We start from the raw sequence: 22173 nt of genomic DNA, 5'->3' as shown, positions 1-22173 counted from the left end.
TATATTGACAGGCCTAAAAATCACTATTTGCCGTGTTAAAATACCCCTTTCATTCTGTAACCATACCGATTTCATTTTAATCAAAATGGTAGGCTTCTGTGCTGGACAACAGATTTTCGAAAAGAAAATGGAACCCAATGGCCAGCTCTCCGGTGGGGGGTAATATTGCGCGTTGCGCTCTCACTGTTTGTTTATTTTCAGACGAGTGACGCAAAAGTATCCACTCCCACGAAGGGCTCGTCATTGCTCTGTAAGCCCAGTATTGGTTAGGTTTTGTTGCTGTTGCTGATGATGTCGCCTTCGCAAGTAGGCGGGTGCCGTATAAAAACCCACCTCCCCGTCTTCTAAGTCCACTCTGTTGACGGAAAGTCTTAGGGGAGGGTGTACCCAGTGGGACCTTGCCCGTATATTTATCAACAAAAAAAACAGGCGCCCCACATCGTACCATCCTGGCACACTCACTCTCTAAAACTTTCCTACCTCGATAAATAAATGCCCAGAATAAGTCTTCAAGAAATAAAACAACCGAAAAACAAGGATCACCACAATACCTGGGACAAAAACGCCTTGGCGAGAAAATACCCAGATAAAACACTCGGATCCCTCTCCTCTTACCTTCTCAATGCATCCCCTTTGTGCACGGGGCACTATGAAACCAGAGATCGCTGCGGCCGTCGGATTTCTGTCCAGATTTCTACGGATTAAAGGACATGTGAATGAACGACAACTTCAAACATTCAGTCTGTCTCTCCAGGATATTCTGGCAGGTACGCATAATAGTTTATTTCTAACTTTAATCGAAATGTACTGTATTTAATTAAGTATAATTGATTCGATATTTAAATGATGTGCAGCAAAATCACATTTATAAAATTAACAGGACTATAGATCATTATCACACACGAAGCTAACCCAGATCTCATCGTGCCACGTAGCTAAACATGGAAATTCATTTGGAGGCGAATCTGTATACCCGTTTAGACAATTTTGTTCCCACGGACAATTGTAATCATTTTGATTAGATTTCAACATTCAGGCTACACTGTCTAATTAACTAAGACAGTGTGCTGGTTTCATTTGGAAATACAGCCTAATGTAGATCGCGAGGTTATTTTTGTTGCGCTGCAGTACCACGATAGCTAACAAGGAAGTAGCGCGTGGCTGATTATTTTGCTTGTGAGCTAGCTTGCTGCTAGCTATGTAGCCAGGACAAGAACGATCGAATCACATTCAAGAAAATCGGCGTAACGAATTACGTAATGTAATGTTACGAAAAGTAGGTTAAAATGTTTCAGTTTTCTTTGCACTATTTTTTAGTATCACACAACTTGCAAACAGAACACGACTTTGTTGAGCGCACCCTGATAGCCTACAATGCAGCCTTGTTGTTTTCGTTCCCTCTGCCCTCTGTTGTAGCTGTGTCGGGTTAATGCAATGCAGACTCAAGCACCCAAACAGCAAGTCTATTTTGCCGTTTATATTTCCGCACTCTATGTGTCTAATAAACAATTTACACAACCCCGACGAATGATCTGTTTTAAGTAGGTGGGACAATATTTAATGGCACACTAGTGTACTAGTGGAATAAATATCATTAATTTATAGTTGGACTGGTTATGAATTAAATTCCAAAGGAGTAGCCTCACGGGCCTACTTGGTAAAACTATCCAAGATCGCCGACCCAATGCATTTTAGCCATTTGTAAATTTCAGAAAAAAATGAAAATAAATTATTCTTTTGAAGTGAGATCAATTAAAGTACATCACAAATATGTTGTGGGTCAAGTAAATCAATGCACATGGATTAAAAAACACTACTCTGAGGTGTATACCTGTATTATAACTGGCGATAAGTGACTTGGAAGGGCAGAATTTCACAATTTTCAGATGCTCATAAAAGGTTTCAATGTACTGAAAGTCGTTCTTACATTTGAATTGATATTTTATAGATTCAATGGCATTCTTTATTTTCCTTAAAATGGACACAACCTCTGATAATTGACGGCAAAATTATAAACTTTATTTTTGAGGTATTCAAGAGGAATGTAGTATACTTATACTCAAAATAGTATACTAGTATATGTAGTTTTCTGAAATTGTCAGCATTTGTGTTGCAGGGGCTTGTCTATGAAGTTAGCTTACAAGCACATTTGTAAATGTCACAGCTGTGATTAAATTCAGGGGGAAAGTGTGCAAGGAGGTGGATGGATGGTTGTGTAATTTTTCATAAAGTAGTTAAGGAATCATGTGAAGGCTTACCCCCTCCCCCTATGCCCCACACACAAACACAAACACACACAGATGGAACAGGGAGAGAGAAAAAAAAACAAGTGAATTGAATACCCGAGGCCCATGATTGTGCCGTCAGTGAACTTCCTGTTTATTTCTACTTCAGTATAAGTGGGGACAGTGTTGTGGTCCAGTAGTAAATCGCTTGATCGGTTTTAGAATACAGTTTAGTCACCTCGGCTGCAATGGAATGTTTTCGTTCATTTTTTTTGCCCTTTTTTGTTCATTTACCTGAGCAAAAAAAAAAGAAGGAACGATCATAATTAAACATAAAGACAACAAATTTCTTCTGTTTCATTTTCTTTTGAATGGTTGTCTTGTTGCTTAGGAGAATACTACATTTTCAATCCCAGCCTCTTGTTTGGCTCTTGTTGGTGGATTACCCTTACGTTAGCAATTTTCAGAGGGAGTAAAGGGGAAAAGGAACAAGTTTTAAATATAGTTAGCCTGTATTATGAATGTTTTTGCTCTTCAGAAATGAAGGCAAGAGATGTTCAAAATTCCAGGTGTCAGCGTCTCCCGTTTGGGGCTGTGAGGCCGGCCTATTGTGTGCCTCTGTGTCCCAGTGCCAGGCCCTCCATTAGAGTGGAACAGTATGTTCTGATAAGATACAGGGCCCATTATCTCATGTAGATGTGCAGGTGTCCTCTAGGCTCCGTCCTACTTTGGGGGGTTTCAATGGAGGCTCATTAAGTTAAAGTGCAGATGAATCACGTTAAACCCCCCCCCCCCCACCCCCCCACCCACATTTCCCTCTGGGCAAAGTATGGGAAACAGGGTTTCCTAATTGAACTCGAAAACTCGTAAATATCTCACGCAATGGTCGAAATGGTACGCTGGGAAAAGTTACAGGGTTTAGCCAATATTTGTTCTGAAACATTTTAGCTCCATCTGTGTACTGTAGTTTATCTCTTGTGGTTCTGTGTTGTCCCACAACTGAAAAATGTGGTCTGTATTTATTGGAACAATGGGAACAGAAAATAAACTGCAAACTGGAAAAAGATAATCGACACCAAGTTTATTTTTTATTTTTCACGAAGGAAAGACAGTTTGCTGTGTAAAAACAAACTGGACCCCTATTGCGCTTTCAGTCTTTCAGTATGGGAATAAAGATGTGCTGTGAGGTGATATTTTTTGTATCCCTTGCATCTAAGTAAAGTAAACACGGGCAATTGCGTGCGTGTATGCGTACGTGGGTGTGCGCAGATGCTCATATGTGGTTAAAAGACTGTGGGCAATGTTTTTGCCTTAAAAAACAGGAGTCCCTCACCCTGAACTTCAGACCCGTTCGTCGTGTTGTTCATTTCAGTCAGTCAGGAACTGTGAAATCAGGCCAAATGGGTTGTGCAATCAAGCTGCCCCTCTCTCGCTCACGTAGGCCGTCAGACGCCTTTATGGCTTATCGACAGAGTGTGGCAGACAATTTTCATCACGTGACACAGGCATGCTGCCCATCCTGCCTCTGGTCTTATTTTTATATTCACTTGCGCACACACACACACACACACACACACACTCACACGCCCACTAACAGGTCATTCTCAAATATAGTAGCCTATTTAGCTATGATTTGGTTAAAATAAATATTTCACTCCTCAGTATCTTGCTTGTAAACATGTCGCCCCATGAGCATTTGGGTGTGTAGCTGGGGTCCATAATTATGTCATTACCAGGAAATTTTACCATTACCATTTTTATTGCGTCTGTATATCTCATAAACGCAATGTAAACTGTGGGTTTTAAATCTGTTCGGTGTGTTCCTCCCCTTAACCTCCTTCCTCCTGTCTCTGAATCTCTTCACAGAACAGTACAAGCACCACTGGTTCCCGGACCGGCCCTGCAAGGGCTCGGGCTACCGCTGCATCCGCATCAACCACAAGATGGACCCGCTGGTGGGCCAGGCCGGACAGCGCATCGGCCTGACCATCCAGCAGCTGTACTGCCTCCTGCCCAGCGAGCTCACGCTGTGGGTGGACCCCTTCGAGGTGTCCTACCGCATCGGGGAGGACGGCTCCATCTGCGTCCTGTACGAGTCCCAGCCGGCCGCCCAGGGGGGCTCGGGGGTGTCTGCCGCCGCCTCGGCCGGGGTGCTGCCCCCCCTGGTGGACAGTCGCATCAGCTGCAAGGAGGAACTGCTCCTCGGGAGGACCAGCCCCTCCAAAGCCTACAGCATGATGACCGTCTCCGGCTAAGGGGCTGACGATGCAAACCAGAGAGTGATACCGACGGGGGGAAGAAAAGAAAAGAAAAAAGAAAAAAAAAAGAAAAGAAAACAGAGGGCTATGGCCTGCTGTCGTCCAGGGGATGGAAACCTCTTAGGGTTCTTTGTGCTTTCGTTACCATTGTTTTGTTTTGTGTTGTGATTTGGATTTACTGAGAGCCCTGTTTCTTTGGGTTAGAGGACAGCGGGGCAGCGGTGAAGATCAGCAAAATGGCTGCCCCCGGTGAGAGATTGGTGAATCCTCAAAGCTGTCAATGTGGACTTTGCACTTTCAAATATCATTGTGTTTCACCCGAGCCCTACCACCCCACATCCCCTCATCCCCAATTCTCCCCCAACCACCTGCCCACCTTTTACACCCTACACAACCACCTCAAGTTTTACGGAACTACTTTCAGGATATTTACCTAAATATTTCAGCATATTGAAGGTATGTTTATTTTGTTTCTTTTTTTTTTTTTGAAGGGTTTTGGCTTAATGGGGTTGAAAATCCTGGAAGTACTTCCATTTTTTGGGTTTCTGAAGTCCAGACACTGCCAGCAGCTGTCCCAGCCATTCCCAAATGTCTGAAAAGAACCTCTTTTATACAAACAAGGTTTTGGACCACAGGACATTTGCTCAGTGGCTGGTACAGTTTGGGCACCCCCCCCTCCCCCCCTTTCCTCCAGTTCATTGACCCAATGGTGAGTTCCAGTAAGCTGTTGTCATTGGTTACCTGTATGACGGTGGTTGCCACGGATACCATCTTCCTATAACTCATTTGGCAGAAGCTCCAATGGCAGCTCTGCCTGGTTGGGGTTGGAGGCTTGTGGGCGGGGCTGTCATGTCTGACCTCCTTTCATTCACTCGGTAAATGAATGTTTTTTAAAAAAGATCCAGAGTGGATTTGATTTGTTCCTCCTTCATCACTCTGAATCCACCGTGTAGCTAAACGTTCCTCGTCTGAACGACTCAGAGAAATTTGTGTTTCCTGTTATAAATTGACATTGAATGCACTTTGACATTTAGATAGTGTGGGATGTATATTTTGGATAAAATGGCCGCATTCCATTCACTAGAATGTCGTATTTTATGATGAACATTTACCCTGTGCTTCTGTTCGCCGTGGTACCAGCTTGGCAGGTCTTGTGGACGTGTCTAGTTTTTAACCGTGTGGTATGAGTGGGGAGGAATTGGGTGTTTTAGTGTTGATATTGTGTTTGAAGTTCAGTCACGTCTGTTGATATTGAAGTTGGCTTTCAGGTTAGAGTTTTAGCCGTTCTTGCATATGTTCCCTTCTGGTCGAAGCCAGAGACTTTGCTCGGGTTTCGCAGTCATAGCAGCACAGTGCGATGTTAATTTACTTCCCCACTCATTTATGATGTTAAGTGTCAATTACTGATTGAAAGGCTTTGGAACAACTCAGCTTGAGCAGTGGGGGCCTGTTTGCACTAAAGTCCGTGAGCGTGAGGTTTGAAAGTTGTAAAGGAGGCGTATTTGCAGCTTCAGGACTGAAGGAACTCCCTTTCCCCCTTCAATGGTTTAAACCATCTCCAAACAGATGGGGGGTCGGGTGGGGGCTCTATAAGGGCACATCTTCTGAGGGAGTTGGGTACTTTTTGTCTTTGCCTATTTTCTCTAGGCCCAGCAAGGAAATTACTGGAATCCCTTTGTCATATTTAATAAAAACAAGAGCGAGGCACAGTTCATGGACCACAACTGCTTTAGAGGAACCCCTTATTAGTGCCTTTTCACCCCCTTGAATTGAAACAAAGGTACTGCTGTTACATTGGGGGAGCCGGTCCCTCTGTAGGCGGGAGAACGAGGGACGCTATAGTCTTGAGCTGCGTAGGCGCAGCCAATAACGGCAATAGGTGAGGTGCCAGACGTCGAGCCAAGTCCAAAGAGGTGCAGTGGGCTCGTGGAGCGTGCGGTGCCACATATCACCCTCCCCTGCCCAGGTGTGGGGAACCGGAGACCAGTCAAAGGGCAGCTAAATCCACTCCGGCCCCTTTCACGCGTACACCTGGCGGCGGCGAGCGACGCCAGCACGCGCACTGAGCACGCTCCGTGGGGCCCGGCGGCCCTCCTCTCTCCTCACTGGAGACAGACAGACAGACCGACAGACAGGCAGGCGTTAAGGCGGAGGGAGAGAGAGAGAAGGTAAACTGCACTGGAGGGCTAGCATCTCGGGCGAAGTCGTCTGCGTTTGTTTACAAATACTGAGCCAAAATTCTCGCTGAATGGAAGCTGTAGAGGCAGACGGTTTTCAGCATTTATAGGGGCTCGAGATGTTATAGTTCTGGGTGGAAACTCGCCTGTCTTGTCGGCCTGTGGAGATTTGACCATTGCTCCAAATCTAACCCCCCCCCCCCCCCACTCCTCCCTCTGCCAGAGTGCTTTCGTCCATCTGTGAAAACCTGCGGTTCCACCTTAAGCAAATGTATGGAGTCATAAGGGGCTTAAAGCTGTGTTTGATGGGTAAAATAACAAAAAGGAATTGATTTTAATGCATTCTCTCCCCTGCTTTAATATGTCATTAATATGGTAGGGAGACTTTTGGATGGAGCTCTTACCCCCGATATATTTTTGTTTACTTTTTAAAAGTCTGTAAAGTTCAGCCATCATCCTTTTGGTCCCTGGGTTTTAAAATTATGTAAATGTCCACAGATTCATCAAAATTAATCTCAGTGTTTAAACTTACCAATGAAAGGAAGCGCAGATTTACTTCACCCCCATTTTTTAAATTAAACTTTTATCTGTCTTAGTGTGCACTCTCAGGGCTGAATACTCATACTCTAGTGTGCACTTACAGGGTTGAGTGCTCCTCCTCTAGTGTGCACTTACAGGGCTGAGTACTCATACTCTAGTGTGCACTTACAGGGCTGAGTACTCATACTCTAGTGTGCACTTACAGGGCTGAGTACTCATACTCTAGTGTGCACTAACAGGGCTGAGTACTCATACTCTAGTGTGCACTCACAGGGCTGAGTGCTCCTGCTCTAGTATGCACTAACAGGGCTGAGTGCTCCTCCTCTAGTGTGCACTAACAGGGCTGTCAGATGAGTATGATAAAAGCTTGATGACAGGGACGTAGTGGCACATAAAATGCACTAATATGTAAAGGTGTAGTTGTTTGAAATTAAGACAGGAGTCTGTCCAAGAATGTACCGTCAAACTCAGGCCTTGGAATTTTGGACCTTCAATAAACCCTTAAGAAAAAGTATTAATTAATTATATGAAAATGGAAGGAATATATATTTTTAAAATGCCATTGATGATGACTATATATCCATTTATACCACTGTAAAATGTGTAATGTGTGCATATTGTAAAATACGCAAGTCAAGTTGTACAACATATGCGTAACATTGCATAAACAATGGAGACATGCACAACATACATTTCCTTGATATTCCTTTTCATATTTTGACATTACTTTTTCATAAGGGAAGCCATGGTGATGGGTGTGTTGGTAAGGACCAAAGCAAGTTATTCTGCTAAAAATATCAGTTTCCATTCTCTGTGCTCATGGACTAATGCCCTTTGTTTTTTTTTTTTTTTTTTTTTTCTTTCTTTTTTTGTTTTTGATTAGAAAATAGATAAAAGGAAAAAAAAAAAAAGTGAGCTACCCAGGAAGAAAAGCTGTCTATTCTGTGATCTCACGTTAGTACACCCCTGTGATGTCACATTAGTACACCTCTGTGATCTCGCATCAGTACACCCCTGTGATGTCACGTCAGTACACCTCTTTTGTGTTTGCTCTCTTCTCCTTGGGTGTGCTATGATGAACTGCTGTAAATTTGTACAGTTCATGTAAATTGATTGTGAGGAAGTTGTACAGATTTCTATATTTTGGAAGAGAAGTTTTTTTTTTTCCTCTGTAATAAAAGATTTCCTATCTTGGCAAAGTATCCATGCTGACCAGGCTTTTTCTTTGAGTTCCTGATTCTGGGATCGTTTTCCCCTGGCATCTGGTCAGAGCTCGCATGTGTGGTGACGCTGCTAGAAGGATTTTTTAAATAAATATAGAATGTACCCTCTCCTTGGGGGAGTAAGCTCCCTGCATTACTCTCCTTTGGACATCTCACGCTCGGCGCTGAGCCGTGGAGATTTAACGCTCTTCTCTGTGGAGATTTCCTGGCCTCCGTCTTTTACAACACACAGGGGTCGGAACGGGCCGCGTGCAAACACTGCACGCCTGCTGGCTGGCCCCTCCCTCGCAGCCATGGCCCAGTCGTGGAGAGGTAGGGGGTTGTGATGGTTAGCATGGCTAGCTCTCACAACGGTACTAAAACCCTGGCCTGTTGGAGCGGGAGTGCTGCGGTTCTTGCGAGGGCCAGCTGGAAGATCTTTTGCCTCCACTGCTCTTGGGTTTGACATTTTGTGTAAATGCCATGCAAGCCGCTGTATGACTCATTGACCCCTAGTTTCAACAATAGATGACTGACGGAAGCCACATACGCCCCCAATACATTCCCTAGACGCTGTTGTGCCATAAACTGCCACTCAGTTCAGTCTCTTGCCATCAAACAGCCATTCACTGAGGTATTGAAACACACCATGACCAGCAGTGAGGCCCTGTTCACTTTGTATAAAATGAAAGCCTCTATGCACAAGTGACAGAGCTTTTCAGTAAGAACTGTTCTTCAAACTGATACAGTATAACTTTCTACCCTTCATAATAATTATGAAGGTTTATTATGAAGGTTCTTTCAAACCTTCATAATAAACACACTGCAGCAAGCTAAGAATCAGAAAATCTAAAAAAATCCTGATGATGTCAGAGCAGGTGTGCTTTTATGCTAAAGAAACTCAGAGACTGAAGTACAATGGACCAATCTGCCAGATGCACTCTGAGATACATTGACAACCTGTGTATGATATACAGTATTATCACGTGTGATTTAGAAGAATTTGGTCTCTTTCCTGAATGTGCAAATAATTTCCTACAAAACGGTCTATTTTACAGGCCGTGCAAATGGTTTCCTGCTTAGAATTAGATTGAATGCTGAGAGTAATCTGTATTTTCTAAGAGCACGGGAGGCAGGAGACAGATTATAAGATGTTACTACGCTCAAGTTTAATAGGCTTGCGGTTTGGAATTTCTGTTTTAGCAATGAAATAGCACACCGACTTGAATACCACTTTATGAAACCATTTCTTGGCAGCCCGTTTTAAACCTTACTGGAAAGGAGGACGGAGACTGTAACTTTCAAAGTAGCACACACCATCATACTGATATGGACATTGGTATGCCCACAGACATATATATATGCACATCCACACAGACGTAGATATGCAGGCATGTACACAAACACGTACACCAGACACGGGCATGGTTACTCATACTCACGCTGAAGTCACAGACGTGCGCACACACACACACACACACACACACACACATGCGTAGTACAATCTGCCGACTTGCACAAAACAGATCAATTACCCAGTAATGTTTACAGGTTCCTGGTTTCTCTGGTTGCCCAGCAGCCACCATTAGAAACAGACCTTTTATCAACAGGAAAGGAAAAAAAAAAAGAACTGGTTTTGCGCTGGAGCAGAGCTGCTCCTTCCTTCTAGCTTTTGTTCCCCAAACTTTGATTGATAATTTTAGGGAGGAGCAGGGAAAGTGCATTACACAGATAGAATTTTCAGTAAAGTGGGGGCTGAAGGCGTTGTTTTCAAAAATCGACTGGCCTGCCATGCTCAGGTTTTGTTTGCATATTAGCATTAGCCTTCAGCGAGCGATAACGCCAACCCAGATGACCTCTGTTCCAACGGTTTTGTCTGTGTCAGCACTGGCCAGTGACAACATCAGCCGACGGCATCGGCAGTCCGCAGTCACACCACTCTGCTCGGGGGGCCTGGCCCTTGTTTAAACTGGCTTTCTGTCAGCTTCTATTTCGAAACCAAATGACTCTGGGCTTCGGGCACCTGCGGATGCAAACAGGAATTACCTGTCTGCCTCGCCCCAGTGGAGTCAAAACTCCTCAGAGGCAAGCCTCAGGTGAAAAATAACAATGGATGACAACACGGCTCTCAGTGTGGCCACCACTGTTTTCTGCTGCCGTGCTGACAATGCCACAAGCCATGTGATACATACAGTGTATGTCAGACAAAAATATATAACACATATAATTGGGTGACTGCTTCCACTTCACTAATGGTTAAAGTTAATAGATAGTGAAGTGCGCTGTGTGGACAGTGTGTGGAATCAGGAGAGAGGCTGTGTATCACTTTGAGAGGTACTGGGCCTGAACACAGGCTCCCTTGAGGGTTAAAAACTAGTAATACATTATGGAGAAAAACAACACTTAATACAAACACCTGCACATTATTATTATACAAAAAAACAAAACAAAAACATAAACCAATTTTTCTTTATTGCACTAGAGAGATGTAAATAATGTAATGGTTATACGTTCCAGTGCAGTTTTCATTAACAGGTGTTCTAGAAGAGAGAGAGAGAGAGAGAGAGAGATTGTCTATTTAGAAAAGCCAAAGCCAGAATGACAAGAAGTGCGCAGAGTTTCGCAGGGGCTGTTGTGAATGACGACAAAGCCCTTGCAGCTGCTGTAATTGCAGTGTTTTTCAGGTGTTCCTGCTCAGAAATGGGCTCTTTGTGTCTGTTTGTGCGGCAAACAAAGAGAGCGCCTCGCCAACACAGGCTGGCCTTGTCCCCCCGCTGAGCCGTGCAGGAAAGGGTGTTCACATCCCTCTGACGTCTGGTCGATTGTCAAAATATTTAATGGGTCTGCAAGTTCGCACTGGTCCCCTGACCTCAGAATACAATTAAGCACACGGCAAGCCGGGAACGGACGTACAGGTAATAGGAACCACAGTACGGTCTTACTCTGAGTCACGGCTGGTTCTTGTTTTTTCCATTGTGTTACCTGGAATTCAAAGAGAACTTCAGGCTGTTGAAGCTGTAAACCTGCAACCACCGTGACCTGGTTTTATAACTGTGTTTCTTATTAACAAGCTGGACAGTTACAGGCAGCACTCAATGTATCAGTGGCGGATTGCTCTTAACGTTGCTAAATGTTTATGGCATTTTGTTTGTATTCCTCTCCTGCATATAATTCACTGATCTAATGCTGGCCTGTTTTTATCATGTCCACCTGAGTGAAATGAAAATAGTCTAATTAACCGTACAAGGTGCAAGAGAAATTCTACCTTGGGACATTGGGCCTCTTTCACAAAACCTTTTCTTAGATTATTCTTACTTTTGTTCTTAAAAATGTTCCAACGAAAAAACAACACGAGATTCATGACACAAGTGCAGACCTTTGTTTTTGTGCACATCCCAGGTTGTGTGAGATGATGAATGCTGTGCTGTGTGTAAATTTTATGCGCAATCCTGTTCGTGTGATTTGCATGAGGAAACAGACGTGAACAAATACGGATAAGAAAAACGTTGTGAAAGCCGACATGTTCTTGAACATGTTCTTCCGGGCGGTAGCGATCGAATGTGACTGTGAATGAGGCCCATTGTTTTGACACTGAAGAGGTAAAATGCATAAGATGTCTTACGCATTGGAACTATACCCCTCTTACATGCGTACTTGTGGATTGCAATTAAATCTGCAGATTGTTGCAGATGTTTTTTTTTTTTTTGCACGCTTACCGAACTGTAGCACAGAGTATAAAATGATGCTAAGATGTTCAACATCTGAAACTGATTGACTTGCTCTCCGTTGAGAATATTGGTCACTGATTCTGCAACAGGACATTTTCTGTCCGAAAAGCGAGTCAAAACGGTCTTCTTGATGTTGAGGGTCAAGCCTGAATTATAAAGCTGTTTTTCCACTGAACTCTTATGTCATAGGTTTACAGGATAGTTGCTGCCCCAATTATCAAAAATGGTTGCATATCTGCCGCATCTGTTGTCCCTGTCTGGTGTTTCTGTGTCACCTAGATTCTGTCTGTTTTCTCCTCTTTTCCCATCACGTCATTTTCACTGTCGGGCCTTCGGGTATCTGACGTATTTTCATTAATCATGAGCCGCTGTGCCCTTTTCTGTGTCAGTTTTTACAAGCCGTATAACTTAAGGGCAACACACCATTTTATCAATTTTCATAAATGTCTAGATCCCGTAAAATAACTTGTTACTCCTCCACCACCTCTTCTGTCTGCCATGTGTAAAATTAACTGCACAAAATCCCGAAATGTAGGTTTGCAACCGTTTGCAAAGACCCGCTGCAAGACCGCAATGAGTCAGAAAGAAAGACAGAAAGAAAATGTCCTTTATTTCAGGCCCATTGTGTACAAAGCCATAGTGTCTTAAACATGGCCATTTCGAAACTCTTCATAAGAGTGGGATTATCTTCAGAACCACGATCAAAGCCTTTATAATGTGTTTTTTTTTGTATGGATTCACTTGTGACTAAAGGGCTTGGCCAGCTCAGCAAACCATGCAGATTACGTGCAGAAATCCATGCAGAGGGAAACTGTGTGTGTGGTGGGTTTAAATACGGGCCAAGCAATAGCAGGGTTTTTTAAAGGTTGGGGGGGGGGGGGTTGTCCACTGTTAGTTTCCCTAGTCCCTGCTAGTTTTTCTACAGTTTCTCAATCCGGTGGAAGGGTACGTGGTGGCCGGTTTTAGATAGGCACATCACGTCTATTTCGGCTGTCCTGCTGTACAATAAATGTGAGACGAATGAGCCCAGTCAGTCATTTAGGGTTCCTGAAAATAGTCTGTTATTTATCGAAGAGACTTTTGGCATTCGTCCCGCTTATTCAGAACGCCGACTGACGTCATGTCTATTTAAAGGCTTGATATTTCACGTCGATACTTGTGGGACAGCACGTTGCTTTTTTCCCTCTGCTTTAACCCACAGCAGGAGCAGGAGCAGGAGCAGGAGCAGGAGCAGTTCAGGATGGTGGTTTGTGTCGTTGTGAGTCACTTCAGAGGTCAAATTCCCTTACCTCTGCCCGTACATATATATTGTATACTATGTATAATGTATGTATTTATGTATTGTAAAGCCTCTTTGAGACCATGAAAAGCGCTATATAAAATAAATTTATCATTATTATTATTATTATTATAAAATGGTAATAAATCAGGACAAAGTACTGCGTGTTGGTGCTTGTTGGTAATTTATATTAGTTGTTGCATGCTGTTTGCAGTTTGTCAACGTGGACGTTACAGTAGCTCCCACAACTCGTCTTTTTTGGTACATGCTTCTGATTTGTATCCTTTCTGTGCTAACTTCCATTTCAGTCCTATTTCCACATTCTGTATCTTTACAAGCTGTCTGCCAGGTAGCCCCAGAGCATACATAAACCCAACCAACCACAGGTATTGTGTCTGAATCCTGTTTAAAATAAGCACTTATTAATACTCTAAGCAATACTTTGTAATAGTTCAATAGCTATCTTTATGGACAATCAATAAGCAGCACTGCTACAAACAGCTATGACGCGCCACAGCTGGGTGATAGTTAGCCATATGCAGACATTTATCCTGTGTCGGTCTGTTCCTATCAGCTCGACCCTCTACTCTCGCGCCCTCCACAGAAAGCGCTGGTGGGGCGTTGTTTATCCCTCCACCACCCCAGCTCCATCCCCATGCGTCAAGAATTTGCATTCTCCATTCCTATGTGTTAAGAAGTTGTATTGCTCCATCCTTGTGTTAAGAAATTGCATTTGCTCCATTCATATGTGTTAAAAACTGCTTTGCTGCTGGATCTGTTCTGTGTGTACCCCTCTAGGGGGGTTTGGCTGCTGGCCTCCCCGCCTTATCCACGCGGGCTGCGTGGTTGGCGGGAGAGCTCCAGAACAGAGCCATACCGCCAAATATAACTGTATTGCCTTTATTGTCAATAAAGTTCTACTTGATGACAGTGGTCCTGACAGAAGCTATCTTTATGGTACAATAAATAAACGCAGCACATGTGTACGAACATATATGAACGCGACCACAGATCTCGCTGCCGTGAACTTTACGTCTGCCATATGCAGACATGTTTTATCCTGTGCTCCCCTGCTGTTTCCTATCAGCTTTGACCCTCTACTCCCCCCGCCCCCACACAGGGATTAATGTCCCAGTCTGGCGGTGGGGGTGTGTTTTTGTGATCTGATATTGCCCTCTTAATCTCAAGACAGGGTGGGGGGCAGGGACAGGACCAGACTGGAGTTCCTCTCTCTCTCTCTCTCTCTCTCTCTCTCTCTCTCTTCTCTCTCTCTCTCTCTCTCTCTCTCTCTCTCTCTCTCACTTCACCATGGCTCACACTGAAAAACAGGGGATCCTGAATCCTTATTCAGAAAGTGCCGGTGTGGGTGCAGGCTTTTGTTCCAACTGAGCGGTAACACACCTAATTCTACTAATCAAGGTTTTTAGCAAAGACTTCAGCAGCTGATTAGTAGAATCAGGTGTGTTACCGCTCAGTTGGAACAAAAGCCTACACTCACACCAGCCCTTTCTGGAGAAGATTAAGGACCTCCTGCTGTGGAGGCCCTGCTTTTCTTACATGAATCCTTCAGACAGGAACTCCTAAAAATACTTGCCTGCCTCGCCTTGTCTCATTATCCCCTTCCACCCCGCTGGCCCCCCTGGCCTTCAGTCGGCCTGTGACAGACAGGACCCAAAAGCTCAATTTCGGACAGGAGCAGGTGTAGGGGGTGGGTGATGAGTATCAAGGGTCAATGGGCTCTGTACAAACCTCTCTTTTTGGACTTCTAATTTGGGAAAGGCGTAACAGTCAGACCGTACAGACGAACTAAATGTTCCCCCTGCCTTATCCATTAGATAACAGGCTTAGTAAGCACTGTCCTCGGGAGTCTTGTATCAAATGGAACGCCTGTTCGGTGTTGAGGTGAGAAAATGGATTGGCTGTGCTCACTGGTTTTTGAATATGACAGAGGAGTGTTGTGTGTAAATCAGGGCCCAACACAAACCCTTCTCCAATTCTCTTGTGATGTGATTTTCACTGAAGCTCTCCTATTTGTCTTGTTATGGCTAATTGATGACATAACATGGATTTTATTAAATGAGCCTCTGTACCTTTGGATGGTTAAAATCAGCCCTTTTGAGTATATAATTACATATATATATATAATTATGTATATAATGCCATTGTACAGTGGCATTATAGAGGGAGAACCTCAGACAAGAGAGGGATGGATAAGTAACTTAGAACTGACAGTATCAGGAAAGGGTTACACTTTCTATGCAAACTACAAAACTACATAGCTTTATAACACCTATCAGGATATAAGCAAATGCAATGCCGTACATATACCTATTTGGATTAATTGACAGGAAAGTGGTGTATTTAACAAATGTATTGACTGAAACCTGTATGAAAGGTGAAACAACTCGAATAAATACCTTGACCCAAAAATACCCTAACCAAATCTGCACCATGTTAAAATTACATTACATTACATTATAGGCATTTAGCAGACGCTCTTATCCAGAGCGACGTACAACAAGTGCATAGGTTCATGATGTAGAGGTGCAAAAGAAACACTAAAATCTGTTGTGACATAAATTCATGGAATACCCATGTTTTCAATAACCACATTTAAACATTGGGATGAAAACCAGCATACACAGGGGATCTGCAGGACCAGGGTTGGGAAGCCATGGTGTAGGGAAAAAATCTTGAGTGGAGAAACAACTCAGCTGACCATTGTAACTGCAGCTCTCGAGTGCCACAGGTCTACAGAGTTTACAGAAGGCTTTTAAAAAGGCCCTTTATCGTAAACAATACCAAAAGTCTTTTACAGTTCTTGTTATTCTTTTGATTGTGCTTTGGTTTCTTTCTTCCAAGAACTGAGCAGAATATAAATGCCAGTGTGTGCACACAGCGCTTCAGCTGTTTCCTGTTTTCTACCCGAGAAGACACCGCAACAAAAAAAAAAAAACGCACACCTCACACAAGTGCAAAAAATACAAAGAGCCTGAGCGATAACGAAACCTCTTCCATCTAAAAGAAACGATGAGAGGAGGACTGCAGTCACTGTCGCCGGGTGCTTATTCACAGCTGTGAAAACAAATGTGAGTGAGCATCACCGTGGAGCACAAGGCCTCTTTCTGACCATTACGGTAGGAGTCGGTGGAACATGGTCACCTTGTGTCAGTACTGGAAAAACACACAAACAATAAGGAAGGTGAATCTCAGTAACTGAGATATTCTGTGGTTATATTTTTCATCTGGAATACCAAAGCAGAGTACTGCCTTCTGCCTGCACCAAAAGCACAATGACATTAGTTCCGCCTTACTGATTTTTATGCCTCCTGCGTATGTCATGAATACAATATTTGTGAACTGAATAACCTTGACTAAAGGACGATTGGGTTAGCAAGTAACTGCAATCGGTTGGGCTATAGACCTAATTGGTTACTAATTTATCAGGGTTTTTTAATTGGAAAGCTTGTCCTACAGTGGAAATTAAACTGAAAACACCGTAAAAAAAAACAAACAAAAAAAACAGGGTATTTCCAGACTTTTACTATATCTTTTGCATGGATTATGCACAGTGTTTATGTGTTCAGCCATGGTATTCACTCAGCCATGAGTGTGCATGTACACAAGGTTTCCAGAAAGACCTGGAGCGATGCCTTAAAAGCAGAGATATTTCTGGAAGCCATTTATTACAGTGTCACAACTAAAGTGAAACCCTTTGGAATGCCGTTTTTAAAGGGGAGCTGGGAGATGGACAGAGATAGAGAGAGAGAGAGAGAGAGCAGGCCTCAGGCCTGGCCCTGTAGGCCTCAGGTTTCTTGCCAGATAGATTTGAGACGGGCTTCGGTGGCTGGCCCTGGCGGTGTCAGGTTTCATCCGGAACAGCTGCTCCTCTCCTGGTGCCGCTCTCAGCATTCCATAGGCATCTGCTCTCCATTGGCCTATTTACACCAGGAGGCTCCTGAGCCTCTAAATGCTCATAATCAGCTGTGCCTCTGGAAGCAAACAAAGTGCCCCCCAAATCCCAACACACACACACACGCGCACACACGCGCATATACACATGCACACACACACACACATATACACACGCATGCACATACACACACGCAGACACACACAACCACACATGTGCGTACACGCACACACAGACACACACACCCACACATGCGCATACACACACACACACACACACACTGCGTGTACACGCACACACAGACACTCTCTCATATGCCCATGCACACTCTCACACGCACGCACACACGTGCAAAAGCACATGCTCGCACACAAACACACACATACGCATGCATGCACGTGCACGTGCACACGCAACCTCCCTTCAGTTCAGCTGATGATTTTAGCGCTTGGGAATGATGGAGATCCGCACCAGAAGAAACAATGGGAGAAATTGAGAAAGCGCCTTCATTTTACTAAGGGGAAAGGAATCTGCATCCGCCTTCCTCTTCCTCCTCTCTGAGTCACTGGCGTTGACTGCCAGCTCATGTGCCAGCACAGCTGAGGGTTGCATTTGGTGTGTAGCAAAGTCAGAACCCGGCTCACATGCCTGTTCAAAAATAACCTCCAATTCCTTAAAAGTATCTCAGAGCGCCATGCCGCCACACAGTCTCAGCACCGTATGAAACAAGATGGTCGGTTACAATTAAATGGGTGAAGGCTGAAGTCTTTAGTAGAAATATTCAGACAGCAAGGAGAAGGAACATAGACACGGGTACACACACACATACACACAGGCACACGGACAACACACACAGACATAGACACACGCACATGCACACACACACGTACACACATACATACACACAGTCACATTCATACACTTTCAAGCAGAGGCACACATTTCACCTGTGCAGACACATACACGCACAGCCTCAGACACACAAACCGTCACGATGTATGGATTATGGGAGAGCTAGTGGTGAGAGCTTGGAAAAGCACAAGTAATGAATGACAGGGTGACCAAATGGGCCAAGATGCTCTGTCCCAACACATGGTCATTTGGCTTTGGGGAGATACTGTAGCTTATGTGCTTTAGTAAATGGCACTGGTTGCTTAAGTGCACATTGCCAGTTCTGTTCACAGTGCTAGGCAGGCAGTGACATTGCAATACTATGCGGCCCATCGAAATGCAAAATGCAATTTTTGCATTAACCGCTCAGCATGTTTGAAGTATGGGAGGGTGAACGCACTGAAGATGGAGTCTGTTGGTGGTGCTTTTTATGGAAAGCGGACATTGCTTTTCGGAATGATGTTGGCACTGTGCTTATAGTAGAGGTCTCAAATAGATGTTAGGGTGAAATGTTGCCCCTCTGATGATTACTTTTGTGGTGGGGAGCAGGTAGAGTACTGGTGTGTCAACAATGCCTGAGTTGAAGAGAATAAATAAAAGGGGTTTTAGGCACTGTGACTTGTGAAGAAGTGGACCAGAGGAGCCTGTTGCAAGAGACGGACCAGAGGAGGCTTTTACGCATGCTATTTGCTGGTCATGTTGGGCTGACTGATGTATTTGTGGACAGAAGAGACACATCCCAGTCGATTTGCGTAATGAGTGGAGACATGTTTAACCATCATCCGTCTCCCGGGAGCCAGGGAGCCTGAGAAGGGGTCAGATAACATGAAGAAGGGAAAAGAGGGAGAAGACATTTGGGCTAGAGGAAAAGTGGAGAGAGGGAGCTGTACTTCTTTCAAGTGACATCACAAAATTGAGAGAATGAGTTGTAACCATGTGTGTTTGTGTATGTGGGTGTATGTTTATGAGTATATTTGTGTGTGTGTGTGTGTGTGTGTGTGTGTTTGTAGGTGTGTGTGTGTGTGTATATGTGTTTGTATGTTTGTGTGTGTGTGAGTGTGTGTGCGCGCGTGTGCGTGCGCGCGCGCGTGTACAGGTACAGTACGTAAACACTAGTGTGTCTGTCCTTGACTGGGCTTTGTGTGAGTGTGAGCACGTATCCTGTTCAGTCTGTTTGTCCTGCTGGGCAAGGCCACCAGTTGCTCAGACTGTAAGCTCATTGGTTGGCTGCCAGCTGTGACTGCGGCAGCGGGGTAAATAACAAAAGAGGGTGTGATAGGCTCTCACACAGAGCAGGAAGAGGCCTGAACAGCAGGGACTGGGGCTTTCCAGATGGCACAGACAATTCCCCGCCTTACGAACAATACCCCTAGTTCTTTTTTTTAACCAGAGGTCTTCGGCATGGTCTCTCCTTCTCCTTTTCTCCCTTCTTCCCTAGTTTATACATCACCACTGTTCTTTCTTTGCCTTGTCTCTCCATACTCTGCCTCTCCCCCATAGGTTGGCATGGTCACCGCTCTGATATGGATCTGATAGTGATATGCAGTGGCAGGTGGGGAGCGGCTGTGTGGCGGTGGTGTGAGGAGGGAGGGAAAGAGAGAAAGAGTCTGGTGCCATCTCACTGTGGTAAACCAAACTTAGGAAAACTGAAGTCACTTATATCACTGTGGTGTGGTAATGCAGCCCTATGTTATATATATAGCAGCTGCTGTAAGTACATGTAGTGAGAAACAGCAGTGCTGGTGGTGGTGCTTATAACCAGTGGTGCTGTATGGGGGTGGGGGGATTAGGATGATTCCAATGCCTGGGGTGGTGGGACCCAATACGTTTTCATGGGGCCCAAAATCCCAGGTGGCACCCCCCTGCTTATGGCATTGTTGTGGATGCTTGAGTAACTGCCTCATCTTTCTGTTCCTTTGATTACAGACTGAACTGTTAAACCGTTATCCTCTGCCATATTCTCACCCAAATTTCTCATACTATATGCATTGCTACAGTATCTGTACTGTTTCTTCAAGTCAAATCAGTATCGAATGAACTGAAATTATCATTCATATTTAATTACCTACAGAACAGTAGATATTTCCAATTGCCAAATGAATCTGTGTGATGAATGTAGGTTATGAAGCTAAAGCTGTGACTGTGACCTCACCCCTTTTACCCCGTTAGAACCAGTTTTTCTTGCTGAGGCAAGGCCTGCTTTTTAGTGACATCTGTGAGGCATTTCTTGAGGCACACATAGACAGGAAACCACTAATCACTCAGACTAAGAGACCTACTAAAACAGACACACCCACACAATAACTCCAACCAAAGCAACAAAGGCACAATCTGTATTTTTGCAGAGATAGCATAATTTACTGTACTTCGTTGGAAACAAACACACTGTTTCCTGTCCTTCCCCTTAAAATATACTAATCAAATAGAAACGTTCAAGGTTTCTATTGATAAAAAATGTTGTTACATTCAACACAGACTTTTTAAAAACCTCCTGTTGGCCTTGATATTCTGCGCAATAATCAACATTTTGTCAGACGTGTCCTCAAGACTGGAAAGGAATTTCACGGATCGGTAGGACAAACAAAACCACGCTCAATAATATCACACAGCTGTCCTAACACTCCAACACAAGCACATGTAAGCGCTGAGGGTTTATTTTAACTCGTTAAAAGCATAAGCACAAAGCCAAAGAACTGCAGCACACTCATTTCAGTCGTTATTTTCACAGGGTTAGCATACCGAGAAGAAGTGAGAGTGGAGTGATGAAAGCTTCTTGTTTTCTCAATGCAGACATTTGACATTTACATTACAGCGGCAGTGTCCTATCGGGGAATCAAACCTGCAACCTTTAGGTTACAAGACCAACTCCTTGTACTAATTATACTACCCATTTAAGGTTTCCTACAGTGGGGTTCCATGCACTGTACCTAGACTTTTAATGGGCTTCTTCCATCAAATCAATAACTTATCAGAGAATGGACACTTCTTGTATTATCCTCTCATGATAGTATGATGTTGTTGGATTGATGTTGGTGAGGGTTTCTGTTGTGCTCTGTTTGTATCACCAGTGTCATATCATGCTTAGCTTGTTTGTTTCTTGTTTCTGAAATGTTTCATTATTTCACACAGTAGGACATTGTCTGTGACTGTATTAAGGTCATTTCATATTAACTGTAAACCTTCAGTTTTGCAAAGTTTCCAGAAACGTGTGGTAAAAATGACAAATATGAACTTGATTTACGGATCAAGCCATTGATCGATTATTTTCCAGTGTCCTGAGCAAGTGACAAAAGACGATGGTTTACAATCGGTGTCAGACCAACGAACAATCTGTCATCGCACTGTTTCACATTCTTGATTTCGCTAATTATATTTTTGGCCAACGGTGACACGTTTTTGATTCACATTGCCCAGCTTCGGAAATTTTCCACCCTGGGAACAGGTGTGTGGCCCCTGCAGGTTCTGCCGTTGGTCACAGCGAACAAAAATAGAAGGACTGCAAACGTCCTGCTCGTTGAACGCAGCGGCCACATGTATGACGAGCCCCTTTTGCTTCTCGTTTCTCACTTCCAGTCGCCAGCGATTTCCAATCAAGCTAATGAATAAACCAAATGAATGATTGCTGGCTGTTACATAAGCCCAGTGCAGTGGAGTGTAGCACACGGGATAGGATGTTCACGCAGGGAGGGGCAGGGCTAAAGGAGGAAATTAAGCAATGTACGGGCAGCTTGTGCCACAGCTGAGAAAACAAGAGCTTGTTTCTGAGCTGTATAATTTCTCTCCGCTTACCTCTAATCAGTGTCCTTCCCCGTAATGTGAATGGGCCTTCGTGCCCACGGAGTTTATGAGTGCTGGGGGGATGGAGAATTAACTGGAAACTCGTTGAATTCAAGGAAAGGCTTATTTTTAATGGGTGGCTGCGCTTGTGCCTCCACCTTTGGAAGCAATAGAGATTCCAGT

At 44.1% G+C, this 22173-nt stretch overlaps 1 protein-coding gene across 1 annotated transcript; it reads left to right on the top strand.

Annotated features, from left to right (window-relative positions):
* The first annotated feature begins 340 nt into the window (after positions 1-340).
* Positions 341-8402, top strand: btg1 (B-cell translocation gene 1, anti-proliferative). The gene is made up of 2 exons (XM_064342674.1): positions 341-767; positions 4092-8402. Exons 1-2 carry the CDS (start codon positions 623-625, stop codon positions 4478-4480), a joined length of 534 nt encoding a protein of 177 aa, XP_064198744.1. The 5' UTR covers positions 341-622; the 3' UTR covers positions 4481-8402.
* Positions 8403-22173: the final 13771 nt, after the last annotated feature.

The sequence above is a fragment of the Anguilla rostrata genome, chromosome 7 (genome assembly GCF_018555375.3).
Source record: "Anguilla rostrata isolate EN2019 chromosome 7, ASM1855537v3, whole genome shotgun sequence".
Classification (NCBI taxonomy): Eukaryota; Metazoa; Chordata; class Actinopteri; order Anguilliformes; family Anguillidae; genus Anguilla; species Anguilla rostrata.
The sequence above is the reverse complement of the archived record's forward strand: the minus strand, read 5'-3'. Positions and strand labels throughout refer to the sequence as shown.